Consider the following 18,036-nt stretch of genomic DNA (forward strand, 5'->3'; position numbering starts at 1 on the left):
ATCAGGACGTATTTGGTCAAAACTGTACCCTGAGGAATGGCGCAAGGCCCTCCTGGCCCCTGATAAAACCTACCACCCTTCTGTCCCAGAAACTGCAGATTCTTTTGATAAATGGATGTCATCCTCTCTGGATGTCATTCTACCCGTCAGAACCAGAGTAATTCCTTCATCCCAAAAATCTAAACCCTGGTTCTCTCCTCACCTGCTTGAACTCAAAAAGAACTTTAGAAAATTAGAGAGGCTGTGGCGTAAAAACTACAGTCTCCCCAAAAGAGAGATTTACAAACAATCGATCAGAATATATCACCATAATATTAAAATTGGCCAGTCCATCTATTATGGTGAGAAAATAGAATGCTCTTCATGTCCCCAGAAAGAAATTTTTCAAATTTTTAAAGAACTGACTACACCTCTCATATCTACCCCCATGACGGAGGTCTCTGTTACCCACAGTGATCTACTGGTATCATTTTTTCAAGAAAAAGTCATCAGTATATACTCTGGGTTCCCCGCCTATGCGAATCTGCTTCCTATCTGTAAGGACATAAATTCCCGTTCTGTAGGAGTCTCTTTAACCTCCTTCTCCCCTCTCACCGATGAGGTGACTAATAACCTTCTGTCCAAAATCAAATCTGGCTCTCCTCTAGACCCCGCCCCTCCTTCTGCTCTCTTGCAGGTAGCAGATACCATTGTTCCTCCGCTCACTAAAATTCTTAACAACTCTTTATCCTCGGGCTCTTTTCCCCAGACATTTAAACACGCTGTTGCTAAGCCCCTTTTGAAGAAACCTAAACTTGACCCCACTTTATTGGAAAACTTCAGACCTATTGCCCTCCTCCCTATCTCCGCTAAGATTCTTGAGAAACATGTCAACGCTGAACTAACTAGTTATCTTGAAAGCAATGAGCTCCTCCATCCCACCCAAATGGGCTTCAGAGCCCTGCACAGCACTGAGTCAGCTCTTCTTACCGTAACCGAGTCGGCTCGCCAGCTCTTAGATCTAGGGACTCACGTAGCCATTATCCTGATTGATCTAAGTGAAGCTTTCGACACTGTCAATCACGATCTTCTCTGCTGGAGACCATCAGATATAGGGGTAGGAGGCTCCACCCTCTCCTGGTTTTCCTCCTTCCTTAAAGATAGATCCTTCCAAGTTTTGGACCGTACCTTTTTCTCTGGCCTCTTCCCTTTGGCATGTGGAGTCCCCCAGGGCTCGTCCCTTAGCCCCACTCTTTTTAATGTTTACTTGTCACCATTAGCTAAAGTGATCGCCCCTCATAATCTGTCACTGGTCACCTATGTAGATGACACTCAGTTGGTGGTGTCCCTCTCCTGCTCTGGAGACTCGTCGGTGGGTAACCTTTCCCGCTGTATGAGTGACATCGGCAAATGGATGAATGAGTCCAAACTCAAATTTAACGATGGAAAATCAGAAGTTTTGGTCCTGGGCAATGGTTCCCCTGCTCTTCCTCTCCCATCGCTTTCAGACACCTTCAGCACTCTTCCTCCCCCCAAACCTCAAGTTAAGGCTCTAGGTGTGCTGCTTGACCCCCGGCTTACTATGGATTCCCAAGCCAACAAAGTCTCCTCTACCTGTTTTGGTCTCATGCGCATGTTCAGAAAGATTCTCACCCTTCTCCCTCCTACGGCCAGAAGAATCCTCATTCAAGCCTTAATCCTTTCCCGGCTGTACTATGGAAACTCTCTGTTCCTCAGCTCACCGCTTTATGTTATAAAGAAGCTGCAGAGAGTGCAAAATGCAGCTGCTAGGCTCCTTACTCACTCCTCAAAATATTTGTCCGCCAGATCGGCTATCTCTACTCTTCACTGGTTCCCCCTCAAAGAACGGATCCATTTTAAATCTCTCTGCATTGTCCACAGGGCCCTACATGGTAAGGGTCCCATCTCTCTGAGAAAACTAATTTTCCTGCATATTCCTTCTAGGAATCTACGTTCCTCCTCTCTCAGGTATGCACACATCTCTCGGTCTAAGAGAGCTTGGGGCAATAACTCCTTCTCCAGCAAGGCTGCCCATCTTTGGAACGCCCTTCCCATGGAGCTCCGCTATGAATCCTCGGAGCGCCTCTTCAGAAAAAAGCTTAAAACTATTCTATTCTGTAATTAGTATTGATCCTTCTACCTATTCGTGCTTTGTTGCTTTAGCGCTGGGATGCCCTTGGGTCGCTATGCGCTCTATAAATTCTAAAAACTAAACTAAACTAAACTGAACCGTACCAATACCTGGGGTACTGGTCACCTAGCTTCGGATATCCTGAAAAACAGCCCACCTGAGACTGTAAAAGGATCAGGAAGAAGCCCTAGTCAAGGGACTTTGGAAACAACCCGGACCTCCTCCCAGAGTGACCACTTTGTCCTGCAATCGACCCTTGAACCGACCTACCTCCTGCTTCTGAGGCCATCCTTGCGCACAACTCCTGGCTCACCGATTCGCTCTACACCCAGTGTCCCTATACCCCGACCGAAGAACCAATTGTGCCTGAAGGGTCCTCCACCCTTGCAACCTCAACACTCCAAGGGGACCTCCAGGATTCACCTTTAAACTTACCTGTGCATTACTTTTCCACTGTGCAGTGGGTCTGCACTAGTGCCAGAAACTTTCTCCCTCTGCTCCTGCCAGAACCGGGAACCCACCAAACGTCTCCGCTGTCATAGTATGCCCACCAATGACCTCAACCAACCTGCAAAAGAAGAACTTGGTAAACCTACTGTGTGATTTTATATGTATTTTTAAAGGTTATTGTTAGACCTGACAGCCTTAGGGAGGTCATCCTCCAACTTTTTGCCTGCCTCCCTCCACTTCTCTGACACTGTGTTTGTTGGTTTTAGGAGTCTGCATACTTTACTACTGCTAACCAGTGCTAAAGTGCACATGCTGTCTCCCTTAAACATGGTAACATTGGTTCATTCCCAATTGGCATATTTGATTTACTTGTAAGGCCATAGTAAAGTGCACTACATGTGCCTGCGGCCTGTATATTGAATGCTACTAGTGGGCCTGCAGCACTGGTTGTGCCACCCACATAAGTAGCCCCTTAACCATGCCTCAAGCCTGCCACTGCAACGCCTGTGTTTGCAGTTTTACTGCCACTTCAACTTGGTATTTAAAAGTACTTTCCAAGCCTTAAACTCCCCTTTTTCTGCCTATGTCACCCCTAAGGTAGGCCCCAGGTAACCCAAAGGACATGGTGCTATGTATGTAAAAGGCAGGACATATACAGGTGTGTTTTATATGTCCTGGTAGTGGAAAACCCCTAAATTAGTTTTCCACTACTGTGAGGCCTCCTCTTTTCATAGGCTAGCATTAGGTCTGCCCACACATACTGTTGGAGTGGTAAGTTCTGATCAGAAAGGAGTAAAGAGGCCATGTTTAGAATGGCCAGCTTTGTTCTGAGGGTCACCCACCCCTTGCAACCTCGACGCTCCAAGTGGACCCCAGGATTCACCTTTAAACTTACCTGTTCAGTGCTTTTCCAAGTGGTCCCCCGCAGTGGCCCTGCTCCTGTTGGAACTCAAACTTCTTAAGCTGGCACCGTTTGCCCACCGACGGCCTCAGCCAACCTGCAAAAGAAGAACTTGGTAAACCTACTGTATGATTTTATATAAATTTGTAAAGGTTATCCTCCATTGATGCCTATGGTGCATAATTACGCACAAAAAGACTATTTTTATTAAACTTCAAAAAATCTCGAAAAGTACTTAACCTACTTTGACGATCTTGTTCTTAAATTTTTCATACAAATTTGGAGTATATTTATAAATTGGTCTTGAGTTATTCCTTTGAATGTGTGAGTTGCAAGATTAATGCAGTGAGTACAAAAAATGCTTTGCGCTTCTCCAAAATTGCCTCAACTGCTCGACTAAGCTAGCATAAAAATTAGAGCATTAGGTGGTCTAATTTTTACCCCCCCATAACCAATGTGTGGGTGCCTGACACCCTACACAATGTGCCTAGCTAGATCACTAGATGCCCCTGTCACATTTAACACCCCCTCAAATAGAGAAAGACTTATCTTGCATCTCAAAAGAGTGCCTCATACCTCAAAGAATTTGAGTACAATCCATCTTGATTCTTGAAAATGACAAAGTCCTAAACAGCGTACTATCACAAGTCACTGGGAAAATGAGAGCTCTTTAATCTTTAGATTACATTCTTCTTGGCCATTACCATAAGCAACAGTGGTTTATCTACGCTGTTGATGCTTATAACAAGTTCACTAGTAACCTTGTCAGATTTTGTGAGGCTAAATCTACAATGGTTTCCAAAACTGAGCAGGTCCATGGGCAGTCAGTCCTGTTTTCCAAGCTGGGAAAACCAAGCTTGCAGATTACATTGAACTGGAAGTCTTATAAAGCACATGGCTGCCCAACAAGGGCTTCCCAGCGCTAACAGAGCTAGCTGGAGTGAATACATCTTTACGCATAAAGGAATGTTTTCAATTGTTTTCTGAAGCTCATTAAGTTGTGATCAATTCTCAGGCGGGTGGGTAATAAGTGCTGCATGTGCTGATTGAGTTATAGGAATACCCAGCAGTATTAGTGCTGCAGCATGCTGGATAACCTGATGTTTTTAATGACAAATATTGGGCAACCCAGATAAAGAGAGTTGCCCTAATCAAGGTGAGGCAAAAGTAGTTCTTGAATCACTGTCCTTCTGATCTCCATTGGGAGCCACTTCAGTGTTTTTCATAAAGCTCTGATGAGGCCGAAGCTGCTGGCTGCAACCTTCCTATCTGGGAATTCATGGACAGATGTATATCCAAAGTAAACCCCAAGCTTTTTACTTCCAGTTTGAGGGATGGACGTTCTCCTGCGGAAGGAGGCCATTCAAATTGGCACCATAATTGATTGTTACCAACTCTCAAGACCTCAATTTTGTCCCCCGTTTAATTTAAAGCAACTGGCTGCCACCCATCTAGAGACTTTCTCCAAACAACAATTAAGTCTTAAAGAGGTGGAACCTACATCTGGGGAGAGAGAAACGTTGATCTGCATATCGTCTGCATAATATAACATTGTAAACGCTAGTGAACAAATTTATATCAGATCGTGGGATGACGCACAAATTAAAGAAAATAGGGCTGAGGAAGGAGCCCTGTGGCACTCCACATTATAGTTGATGAGTTGCAGAGAGAAAGGGCCCCTCGCTAACCTGGAAACTCCTCTTATCCAGAAATCACAAAAGGCATTTTAGGGCGCAACCTGTAATGCCAACTTAGGGTAGGATAAAAAACCGTGTCAAAGGCAGCACTTAAGTTGAGAAGAATAAGTGGTGCTGACTCACCCTGATCTAAAACCTTTATAAGATCTTCTGTGGCCATCAGGAGACCGGTTTCTGTACTGCAGCCTGTGCAAAATCCTGTTTGAGTAGGATGCATAATATTGTTATATTCCAGGAATTCTGAAAGATTTCTGTTTTCACCGTCCCTAATATTTCACTAACACCTGGAAGTAGCAATATAGGTCTGTTGTTTTCAATAACATCAGGATCCAGTGTTGGTTTCTTCAAAAAGAGGAGTGTGAAAGCATGTTTCCATGCATCCTGGACACTACCATTATCCAGAGAAAGATTATGGATATCTGTCAAGTGGAGAGCATCATCCCCCTCCCCCCACCCCCTTCATTAAGATATCTAATGGGCAGGGTCAAGTGGCAATCCTGATTGTACTGTGCTTACCACGGCAATTACTTCCTTTTTGTCTAATTGAGGGCAGGTGGAAAGTTCAGCTTTAATTTTATTAACCATTGGCTTTTCAGATGTCTTGTTATTGTTATATTCAGTTAATCCAAATAAGGCATCATAAATAAGTCTCACTTTCCCAAGAAAGTGATTAGCCAGTAGTTTGTAACATGCCTCTGAGGGAGGAGGTCCAATGTCTGGTGTATCAGATTTTAAAAAAGAGTTTACAATAGGGTACATTTCTCTAGAGGAGGTAGAGGACTGATTAATCCCCTCATCAAAGGCGTTCATCCTAGCTCTTCGAATGGCATATGATATTTTTTTAGGGCCTCTTTTACAGGCCTGTTAACGAATGTCATCATAGTTGACACCCCACTTCCTTTCACATCTTTTGCACTCTGTTTTTTAGTTCTCTCAGCTCTTGTGAGAATCACTGAATTTTATCCTGCTGCTGGGGTTTCTTACTAATTTTTAAGATGATTAGGCCATCTAAAGCAATGGTGGTCCAGTTCTTGAAAACTGTATAAGATGTGGAAACATCACAATCTCGATCTAAATTTGGTGTTAAGTTGTTTAAGGGTAGTTCCCAGCTGGCTGTGTCCAGTTTGGACCATTGCTGCATAGTCTTTGGGTAAACAGTCTTGGATACAGTCTTTCCTACTTTTGGAATGGAGAATGGAATCAAATAGTGATCCATCCAAATGACTGATAAAGGAGAATTCACAGCCATATTGGGAATGTCACTGAAAATTGGATCCAGTATATGACCCTAGTTGTGCGTTGGGGTGGTAATCAACTGAGATAGCAGGGATCACTGAAAGGTCCTGTAGAAAATGCACAGGCTGAGTGCACAATATATCTTCAAATTGAATATTTAAGTCGCCTAATAACATGAAATTGGCTTTCTGAATACTGTGTACCGCCTGGCCTGCACAAAATATGTGGCTAAACCTGGTGAATGGTAAACCAGCATCCCTGAGAATTTGTAGGTATAAGAATTTAACAGAATATAGTAGACTTTCACCACCTGGAATTGCAAATGGGGTAAATTTACAGTCAAGATTTTTATTTTTTTAAAAGATAATGGCACTACCCCCAGTCCTATCAGCCCAATCACATCTTGCAATTGAATACCCGGGAGGGAGTGCTACTGCTATATCTGGCCAGCAATCTTCTTTCAACCATGTTTTCATCAAGAAGAGCACTTCGTGTTGATTATTTTAAGAAGACAGACAGCTGCGATTTGTGTTTTGGAAATGATCTGCAATTGACTACAACATATGTGCCACCTTTGAGATTTTTGACTTTGTACTGACTGGTTGCTATTCTCTAATAATCTGTGTAACTGTTCTGATAATGTTACCTCAGCCGTTCTTAAGGTGCAATTACAGGTAGGGCACTCACCCAGTAAATTACAAGGGTCCAAGGAATGACAACAGGTTTCCTCCTCCAATCTATTAAAGAGCTTCAGGGTGGCCGATGAGTAGCTAATCCTGTCTGTCTTAGAAAGGGCAGGGGTCCTGGCCCCTGGTTCCTGCAGGATGCAGACTGGTGCAGACAGGGGTGCCATTGATGCCTGTTGGGCACATCCGCGCACTGACCCCCATTAAGTACTGAGGCCAGGCAAAAAACTAGACCACTAACCAAAATGGTTCCAAATCTATATAACCATACATAAGTTGGAACCAATGTGCCTTATAGAAGTGAAGACTGAATAACACAGCCACCTTCCTCTGATACTGTGGATCAACCTAACAATTAAATCTCTTTTCTAAATATTGACCGACAGGTTATTCCATCACCTTTGCGATGGATATCCCATCCCCCAAAATCTAAATCCCATAGTAAATAATGGTATTTAGATTTTGGAGGATGGGTCATCTGTCACAGTTGTGACGGAGTAACGCCTCAGCTAATATTTAAATAAGGGCCTAAGTCTTTAAGATCGGCTAACTCTTCTTTTTTTATTTTACAACCACCCATATTTCAGTTATAATCAGGTTTTAGCGCCTAGAAGCTCTTCCCTGAGCACATGTTGTGCTTAATAAATACAAATTCGAAACAAATCAGGTGAATATCAACTCAACACAGATTAAGTTTTCTGTAGGGGGTTAACAATTGGACCATAACAAGAAGTATGTATAGGCCTGCGATTGTGATTCAAGTTTATTGTTTCTGCATGCGCAAGGAGCATTAAAAATCAACATTTTGGGGAAAAAGGTTGATTGTTGCTTATATTAATTTCTGTGTTTTAGTGTTGGCAGCAAGAAGGCAAGAGCAGTTTATCCATGTGAAGCAGAACACAGTTCTGAACTATCATTTCAAGTAGGGGCCATTTTTGAAGATGGTAAGTATGTTCACATGATTGCCACTTTTTGAATAATTGAATATTTAGTGATGCATTGAAATAGAAGCGAAATCTGTATCTTGCAGTCTTCAGCAAGCAACTGGAATGAGATGTGTGTGAAATCATTAAAATGGTTTCTAACAAAATGCAGTTACAAGGCATAAATACTTCTTAGGCACAACATGGGAATTGAAATCGAAATTACATCAGTGAAGGAAACATTCAAGCAAATTAAAACTGCACCAAATGGCATATTGTTGAATTTTAGTTTAAAAGCAATCTTAATTATATCAATTTGCCTAAAAAATCTGTGTGGGGATCATCATCTCGTATCGACTTTAAGCCAATACCCCCCGGCCTGAGTTTTATGTTTTTATTATTTTTATTTTTGTTTTAAAGATTCCCACCTAACAACATCACCAGGGGAACCTAATTTCCTCCTGTTTTTTTTTTTTGGGGGGGGGGGGGCAAAAGCCATCTTTAAGCTTTTCCGAAAATAGTATAGTATTGCTTTTCTCATGGATGTTTCTAAACAGAGTCCTCACCTTTAGAATATTCTCCAGGCACCAGAGTGGAGCCAAAAGTTTTTCAGCAATACTTCCGCAGACTGCTAGGTGGCACCATGCAGCTCTGCGCACATTCCGCACCACCAGAAATGACGGAGCAGAGCCACAGATAAGTGGCACCCATGAGTGCTGATGTCAGTTCATTTCTTATCGTGCCTACCAATGTTGATCTGAAGCTCCACTTCCAATTTTGTCAGGCTTCCAGTGACTCTTAAAACTGGCAACTCAACTGTGTCATGGAGCGATGTCCCCTCTGAAAACTACAAGTTTCAAACCATGCTTTGACCATAAAAAACAGATGTCAGTCACAAACGTTCATGAGGTGTCTCTCTGATGTTTCGGTGTGGAGTCAGTCATGCAATAAGTGAACCCTTCATGCACCCAGAGGCTACCTAGGATCGAGAAGCAAAGCTGTATGTTGCTGAACCAAAGAAGACAGCCTGATGCAAGTCCAGCTAGAAGTTGAGGACATGGGCTCGCTCCTGAGGCCACCTACACAGCTACAGTCTTTCAGGAAGTTTAAGTCCAAACCTAAACACAAGAAAACAAACCAGGACTTGACCTCATCCCGCCACTCTCTATCGAAGGTAAGGTACGAGGGTGGGACAATGTCAGTCAGTCTTTCTGTTGATCTCTGGTTGTGGAGTCAATTGTTCAGTTGGTAACTGCTCCAAATTCCTCTGGCCATTGGCGATGCAACAGCAGATCAAATCCTTTAAGGAGGACCATGTTGCAGATATTTCTTACTCTTCCAGCACCCTCTGGTGAGCCTTTGGGCCACAAGTATTTGCAGGGGCCCTCAGTCAGGTTACCACTAGTGGAGCTATCCTCAGTGCTGTCTAAGCACCCTTGGACCCATCATGAGCTTCATATCGACTTCCACTCTTGTCCCAGGACCCGCAGCAGTCCCTTCCTCATCAATGCCAGTACCTTTGGTGCTGGAGGAGGATCCAGTGCTTGTTCCGATGTCTGACCTGAGCCAACTTCAGCTTGATCCTTATGGATTTCATGCTGTGGAATTACTAAAGCACAACCAGTCACCATACAGCCTGATTCTGATCTTATGCTGCTACTAGAGAAGACACGTCATCAGATGCTCCATTATCTTTTTGGCTCTCATTCTGGCCAAAAGTTGCCACCACCCAGAGACGGTCATGGTGGGGATGATTTACCAATCAATCAGGTTGTACTTGTAGAGCACAGCTTATCACCCGAGAGGGTACCCAGGCACTCGCAGATATTAGTGGAAGAGCCAGGTCTTGAGCCCTTTCCTGAAGTGGGTCAGCAAGGGTGCGGTGGGATGTGAAGGATTAGAGAATTCCAGGCTTTGGCAGGAAAATGGGACAAGGAACGTCCTCCAGAGCTGCAGCAGCATAGACAAGGTATCTGTGTGAGGACGTATTGTGCGAATCTGAGAGTCCTGGGAGGTTGGTGGTACTACAACGGTGGTTCAAGTAGGCGGGTCCTTGGTAGTGGAGGGCTTTGTAGACGTGGGTCAGGAGTTTGAACTGGCATCTCTTCTGGATCAGGAGCCATTGGAGGTCCTTCAGGTGGTGGGGTATGTGGGTTCTCCTGTGCAGGTTGAGGATAAGTCTGGGGGCTGCGATCTCTTTTCAGGAGTTTGGTGATGATGCCTGCATTGCATGAGTTGCCATAGTCCAGTCGGCTGGTGCTAAGGGCTTGCGTCACTGTCTTCCTGGTATTGAGGGGAGCCACTTGAAAACCTTGCTGAGAATTCGAAGCGTGCAGAAGTATGCTGAGAAGACAGTATTGACTTGACACCTGAAGGAGAGTTTTGCTGTTGAGGATGATGCCAAGATTGCGGGCATGGTCTTTGGGTTGTCCCTGATCCAGGTAGATATGTTCGTCATAGGTCTTCGTATGTTCTTCATATGATGTGGAAGTTGGACTTCTTCAGGGTAGTGTTGGCTTAGAGCGAGAGGACGAGTTTCATAGCATCGGCATAGGAGATGGTGTTGATGTTGTGCGACCTGACGATGTCTGCGAGTGGTGTCATGTAGACGTTGAAGAGGGTTGGTCTGAGGGATGAGCCATGCGGGATGCAGCAGATGGTGTGCTTGGCTTGTGAGGTGAAGGGAAGGAGGCTGACGCTCTTGGTGTGCTCTCTGAGAAAGAATGCAATCCATCTGAGCGCATTGTCTGTGATTCCAATCTGGCGTCAACTGTTGATGAGTGTGTGGTGGGAGGTTGTTGAAGGCTGCGGAGAAGTCCAGAATGATCAGGGTAGCTGATTATCCTCTGTTGAGTAGGGTACAGATGTCGTCTGTTGCAGCGATCAGGGCTATCTCAGTGCTGTGGTTGGCTCTGAAGCCCAATTGGGATTGGTGCAGTAGGTTGTTTCTATCCAGGTGTTCAGTGAGTTGGAGGCTGATGGTCTTCTCCAGGACTTTGGCAGGGGATGGGAGCATAGAGATTGGGTGCTAGTTGTGGAGCTTGTTGGGGTCTGCAGAGGGTTTCTTGAAGACAGGTCTGACCTCTGCGTGTTTCCAGGTTTCGGGAAAGGTGGCTGTGGTTAGGGAGGCATTGTAGATGAAGGTGAGCTAGCGGCGTATCTTGTTTCTTCCGAGATTGAAAAGCTGATGGGAGCAGGGGTCAATTTGTGCTCCTGAGTGGATGGAGATCATTATTGTGGCTGTGTGTACTGTTCTGAGTTGTCCGCAAGCAGTGAGTGTGTGGTCGGCAGTGGTGGTTGATGGGATGTTGTGGAGTTCAGAGGGTTGGGGGTCGAAGTTTCTATGGATGGTTTCTATCTTGTAGTGGAAGTGGTTGGCGAGGGCATTGCAGAGTTCCTGTGCGGAGAGGATAGAGGTTTCCTTGGCGGACTGGTGAAGAGATCCTTGGCCTGGTCAGCGTGGTCTTGGTCCAGTGGGACAAGGCCTCCTTTTTATCGGCTTTGATCTGGCAGTGGTAGTTGTTTAGGGCTGATTAGAAGGTGGCTTGGTTGGTGTGGTTCCTGCTGGAGCACCATCTTCTTTTGAGTTGTTTGCACCTGCGTTTTGACACACTGAGTTCCAGGGTGAACCAGCTGGCTTGCTTACAGGGTCTCATTTTGAAGGTCTCATTATGACAGTGACCTCATTATGACAATGATATTTTTGCATAGACTCACAAGAGGCCAGTGAGCTTGATACTTCCCCTGATACAGGGTTGAACTCTCCAGTTGGACTTTCAGTGGAAGCGGATTGTATCATTTGTAATGCTACTTCAACATGCAGTTGAGGTCTTGGACCGACAACTGCCCTCTGTTGAGGTTACAATAAATGTTCCTACAGAAACCTTACAGCCAGGACTAGCCACATCTCAGCTCTTGCTCCTGTTCAATGAGGCCTCATAGACAATTTAATAGGCACCTGGTCAAAGCCCTCTTCTTGCCCACGTGTGAATAGGTAGGTGACCAGACAACGCAGGCCATGCGACTGGTGGCCCTGATTTCCTCACTGAGCATCCTACTCCAGATAATCTGGTTGGCCAGGCTTCAACCAGCAAAGTGAACCCCAGTTCATTCCCTGCATCTCCCCAAGATTAGAAGTGTAAGAGGATTGAGGCATTTGTAAAACAAATGTTCTCTTTCACTATCCTTTGCCTGGAAAATCATTGTTGAATTATCTCACCTATATGAGAAGATCAATAAATGTTCTTCAAAGCAATGGGTAAGTGTGGGCCCACGCTGACCATTGTTTTACACACCTCAAGAAAAACAAATACATAAAATACACAACACCTAAACATATTTAGTATATTCAGTCATATATCTAAATAATGCACACATTTGTCTTTTTTCTATCTTTCCTATAAGGCTGTCAAGAACACAAACAATGTTTTTCCTTGGAAGCCCCATAAAATATGTCAGCAGAGATAAGTTTCTGTTAGGATCTTTGCATGCTCGTGAAATGTTGTTTTCAAATGCCACAAAAAGCAGAATTTTTATGTGTGCAATGTTTGTTCTAGACGTTTCACAAATGCCCTGAAAAGATACGTTTTTGTGTCTATGTAAATTATTACCATGCTTCATTGTGAATATTACCATGCTTCGTTATGAATATTTGATCATGAAAAGATTGTATGACGTACCATCAACTTGCAACTGTCATTTCTGCTAAGATTTTGTATTGCATAAAAACTCCTTCGAAGCTCCATACAATATGTCAGCAGAGAGAAGTTTCTGTTTGCATATTCATGAAATTATGTTTCCAAATGCCACGAAAAGCAGAGTTTTTAGGTGTGCAATATTTGTTCTATGCATTTTACAAATGCCATGAAAAGATACGTTTTTGTCTGTCACTTGCGTTATTACCATGCGTCTTTGCCTTTAAGAACATTTATTGATCTTCTCATATAGGTGAGATACCTCAACACTGATTTTTCACGCTTAGAAATTGGGACACCCGACAGAACACATTGTTTACCCAGGTTCTGAGAGACACAGCGCAACCCCATTGTTTTTGATGGCATTGAGGTTGGTCAGCACAGTTTGTTTATTGGACCAATGTATTGATGTCCTCTGGGACACGTCCAGCTAGATCTTGCCAGTGACCTCGGAAGACCTTAGGGCCTCACTGGGTCAAAGTATTCAGAATGGTCAAGGAGAGGGCAAATATGTGATTTGCGCTGGTTTTGATACTACTGATTGTTTGCAAGGGCTGTTAATAACAGTGTGGTGCTCCTCCGCCATTCATGGATGCACTCCACAGGATTCTCTGAAGATGTAGAGGCCTCTTACATGGATGTACCTTTTGATGTCTCATGCCTGTTCAGTGAAAAAAGCAGATTCTGCCTTGGAATTGTTTTTTTAATTAAAGTAATACCACACCATGCTGTCTAGGTCTTTTGACACTTGTCCAACAGTTACCTCACCAATTTAGGAAATTCTGAGGCTACTGTAGGGAACTTGTGTATATGCATCATCTGTCTCCCTAGCCATTGCTACAGTTACCCCAGTCCTTTCACTTCTGGGGACATGGATCTGGTAGACATCATTCAGACCAGGAAGGACACCAGCCCTCAGTCCTGTTCCCTTGCGACAGCAGTCACCAAGTCGCTTTAGCTTGCTGTTAGTGGCACACCACTACTTTGTGGTAGGCAGGATCCAGAACTTTCTGCCAGTGTGGTGATCCATCATGTTCAGCAGATGAATCCTTCAAATTGTTCAGCATGGCTGTGCCCTGCCCTTTTTTTCTGTGCCACCAAATCTCCCCCCAAGAGTGAATTTTAGAGGAGTACCTGTCTAATTTGTTGCTAGAGGTGGGAGTGTTACTCTCCATGAATATGGGAGGGTTTCTATTCTTGCTACTTACTTGTGCCAAAGGACAATGGGGTCCTTCAGCTCATCTTAAATCTTTGTCCACTGAAGGCTTTCCTGTGAAAGGAAGAATTCAAAATGATCATTCTGGCCCAGATTGCATCTTCTTTGGACCTGAGTGGCTGGATTGTGTCCTTGGACCTGCAGGATATGTATTTTCATAAACCTGTCCTGCAGTCCCACAGACATTACCTGTGGTTCAAGAGCATTTTCAGTTTGTAGTGATCCCCTTCGGGCTCACCAGTGCCCCTAAGGTGTTCATGAAAGTGATAGGAGTGGTCACCACCCATCTTCGGAGGTCAGTGTACCTGTTTTCCCCTACCTTGATGACTGGATGTTGAATAGAAGCTTGCCACAGTCAGGGGTTGATCACTTCCAGATGACACTGGGGTTCATTATCAAGGAGATGAAGTCGCTCCTGACTCCTTCGCAGAAGCTTCCTTTAATTGAAGCTGTCCTGGATACGGTACAGTTCAGGGCCTTCCATCAGTTGCAACAAATCCAGAACGGTCCATCTGTGATCCCTATGTTTCAGCCGTAGTCCTCGATCTCTGTAAGAGCAGTTCTGAGGCTTTTTGGCCTTTTAGCATTCTGCATCCTTGTTGTAGACTATGCCAGATTGCATGTAAGGGCTTTGCAATTGAATTAGAATTTACAATGTGCCCAGCAGCACCAAGGAAACCTGTCTAATGCCATTCAGATTTCTGAGGAAACTACACATGATTTGCAGTGGTGGCTGCTCAACAGCAGTTTGATCGGTGGCAGGTCTCTCTCCTTTTCTCTGCCCAGAGCTGACTGTGGTAACAAATGCATCACTACTGTGTTGGGGATCTCATCTGTGGGAGGTGAAGGTCAGAGGACTTTGTTCTCCAACGAATCTCGGGTACATATGTCTGTTGGAGGTGAGGGCCATTCCTTTGGCATTGGAAGCCTTCCTGCTGTTCAGTAAGTGCCGGTTTTAATGGAGAATATCACATCTGTGCATCAGCTCTGAATGAAGGATAAACTCCCAACTAACACTTCTGGATTTCTTTCCTCCTCCACCCCTCCATTACTCCAGTCAATCTAACTAACAAACTCTCATATCCGCAACTCAAATTAACTCATAATAATACTAAAACTGTACTCCTTATTTAAATTATACTAATCCATCACTAATTCTTGTTGGGTACCGGAGTAGCGTGCTACTCATCGAAAAGCGCTTCGACGCCTCGTCAGGGGTAGTAAGCGCTATATAAATACGATTACAATTACAATTACAATTACAATCTCTGCACTGGTGTGTCAGGGCATTTTCCTTTGTTAGCCATCTGGTGTGGTCATTGATTACCAGGGTAGAATAGCTCAGCAGGCTGCATCTGGCAGATCATAAATGGTGTCTGTTTCAAGTAGGTGCAGAGCATCTTCCGACAATGGGGAGATCCCTGGTTTGATCTTTTTACAACAGTCCAGCTTGAGCAGTGTCAAACTTTTCACACGTTTGTGTTTCCATGAAGAGACTCACTAAGACGCTTCCCAGCTGGAATGGAACACAGGACTCCTGTACGCCTTCCTGCCCTCCCTGCTCTGTGTTCTGTAAAAGGTCAGGAACGACTGTCCCAAGCCATCTTAATGGCCTTGGTTTGAGCCAGGAGAGTGTGGTACTCGGAACTTCTGGGCATGAGCATCTGCCCTCCGATCATGCTACTGTTTCAATAGGATCTTCTGTCGCATCATTGGAGCAGGGGCCTTTGCACAAAACTGCACAATCTGCATCTCCATTCAAGGAGTTTGAGCGGTGGCAGTTGACATTGTTTGATCTGCACCCTTAGTTGCGGATGTTATCCCTGCTGTCAGACTCTTCACTAAATTTGCTGCCTTATTGTGGCATTTGGCCAAGCAAGGCCTTGCAGTAGGCACTACTAAATGTTTTTTCAGGCCTTTTGGCCTTTTTACGTTTGCAGAACCAACTGCTTGTGTTTAAATCACCTTTTGTGATGCAGTTTCTTACAGGTTTAACCCATGTTCCCTAACAAAATGTTTGTGTTGCCACAGTGGACCTTAACTTGGTCAGAGCTGATGCACAGCTTCTTGTTGCTTCTTCTGACCTTAAAGATTGTCTTCAACATTGCAATCAGTTTAGCTTGTGGCATGAGTGAATATCAGGCACTGGCAGAGAAACCACTGGACACCTTTCTGGACAAGCTGGTGCAGAGGACTCTAATAGTCTTCTTGCCAAACGTCATGAGCTGTTAACATACTGAGAAAGCCATCACTCTCTGTTTTCTTGCTCCTTCTCACCCCTCGAAAGAGGTGGGGAGTCTATCAGTTGGTTCCTTTTTTACATAGATAGTACCAAGGAACACAGTGTGGATGATCTACTGTTTCTGTATTTCCCTCAGCAAAAAATGGGAAAACTGTGCAGAAATGGACTCTGTCCAGATTAATTGTTCTCGGTATTAAGTTCTGCTACATAACAGCCAAAGAGCAGTCTCCAGAAGGACTAAGAGTGCATTCCACCAGGGTTCAGGCTGCTACCACTGCATTGGCTTACAAGAGTGCCTGTCCTTGACATCTGGGACAGGCTGCGATGTGGGCTTTGGTGCATACGTTTACAAAGCACTACTGCCTTCACAACCAGGTCCGGTAGGAAGGACATTTCACCTGCACAGTTCTGCAATACTATTTGACCCGAGTCCACTTCTAGACCTGCCACCTTTGGGTGGTACTGCTTTGGTATTGAACTGAATTAAATTTGCATGTATGCAACACATATGCACCCTGATGAGCTGTTGAAGCACTTTACAATGATTAGCACTCTACCAGAGAGCCCACAGCTAGTGGTCAATCCATTTCTGGGATTAGTCCTGTGCTTCCAAATAAACCATACCATACATTTGTTCATGTTTCCTTGTGGCACATGAATAACTTTGGGGTTATGTGACAAACAAATGGTTCATGGAATGAATAGATATTGTTAGGTTGCACTGATGTGGTTTCAAAGAAAGAGATTTTAAGACAGGCATGTGATGCAGATTAGTCTATGTACACAAGAGGCATGTAGAAAGAAAGGAGAGGGGCATTCAATACAGATAAAGGTGGGAAAAAGTTAAGTTTGTCAGGGTCAATTTGTCATGCATGGATTTAGAAATATAGCATGTGTTAGATATGGGGTCTTTGGTTGGCAGTCAGGTTACACCCTGTCCAAGCAAGGACCCTCACTCTAGTCAGGGTAAGTCACACACAATCCAAATTATCCTGTGCCCACCCTCTGGTAGCTTGGCACTGAGCAATCAGGCTTAACTTAAAAGGCAATGTGTAAAGTATTTGTGCAATAAATCGTACAACACCACCATAAAGCACCACAAAAATACACCACACAGTGCTTAGAAAAATATATAATATTTATCTGATAGGATGCGGGTCAAAACGATTAAAATGCAATAAGTAGATGTTGAGATATCACTGTAAAAGTGATATAAAGTGTCTTAAGTCTTTGCAAAACAAGTAAATGTCTCTTAAAAACAATAAAGGTCTCTTGCAAGCACAAAGTACCTGGTTCGTGTTCAAAATCTCCGCAAAGGACCGCAGAGGATGCGATGTGTGGAAAACGGGGAGGTGTGCGTCGGTTTCGCCCCTTCGCACATCAACTTATTTTGTTATTTTCCACGCACAGGAAGGCTTTGCGTCGATTTCCGGCGCGCAGACTTGGTTCCTCTTCGGGTGGTGGGTTTCTCTGGCGCCCGGAGACTATGCGTGGAATCCTGGGCTTGCGGGGCGAAGTCACAAGTGCTGCGTCATTCCAGTGGGCGTTGCGTGGAAATTTCTCGCGCACAGCAGGCGCTGCGTCGATTCCTCTCTGCAAGTCGGGCTGCGTCGTCCCGGGTCAGCTGTACAGCCAGGTCAGCTGTACAGCCAGAGAGCTGCAAGGCAGCAGGGCAACAGCAAGACAGCAGTCCTTGTCAGAAAAGCAGTCCCAGTGAGTCCTTTGGGCAGCCAGGAAGTTCCTCTTGGCAGGCCTGGTTCAGGGATTCTTCACCAGCAGGTTTCTTGTCCAGAAGTGTCTGTGAGGTAGAGCGTTTACCCCAAGAAGTGTCTAAATTGGTAGGGTCAGAGACCCTGCTTA

At 44.6% G+C, this 18,036-nt stretch overlaps 1 protein-coding gene across 3 annotated transcripts in view; it reads left to right on the forward strand.

Moving 5' to 3' along the window:
- Positions 1–18,036, forward strand: part of ARHGAP10 (Rho GTPase activating protein 10) — an 849,665-nt gene that overhangs the window by 809,468 nt on the left and 22,161 nt on the right. For all 3 annotated transcript variants that reach the window (XM_069242631.1, XM_069242629.1, XM_069242630.1), the window contains exon 23: positions 7,954–8,045. In XM_069242631.1, the coding sequence (XP_069098732.1) occupies positions 7,954–8,045 (92 nt within the window). The remainder of the gene's footprint in view (positions 1–7,953; positions 8,046–18,036) is intronic.

This window comes from Pleurodeles waltl, chromosome 1_2, assembly GCF_031143425.1.
Source record: "Pleurodeles waltl isolate 20211129_DDA chromosome 1_2, aPleWal1.hap1.20221129, whole genome shotgun sequence".
Classification (NCBI taxonomy): domain Eukaryota; kingdom Metazoa; phylum Chordata; class Amphibia; order Caudata; family Salamandridae; genus Pleurodeles; species Pleurodeles waltl.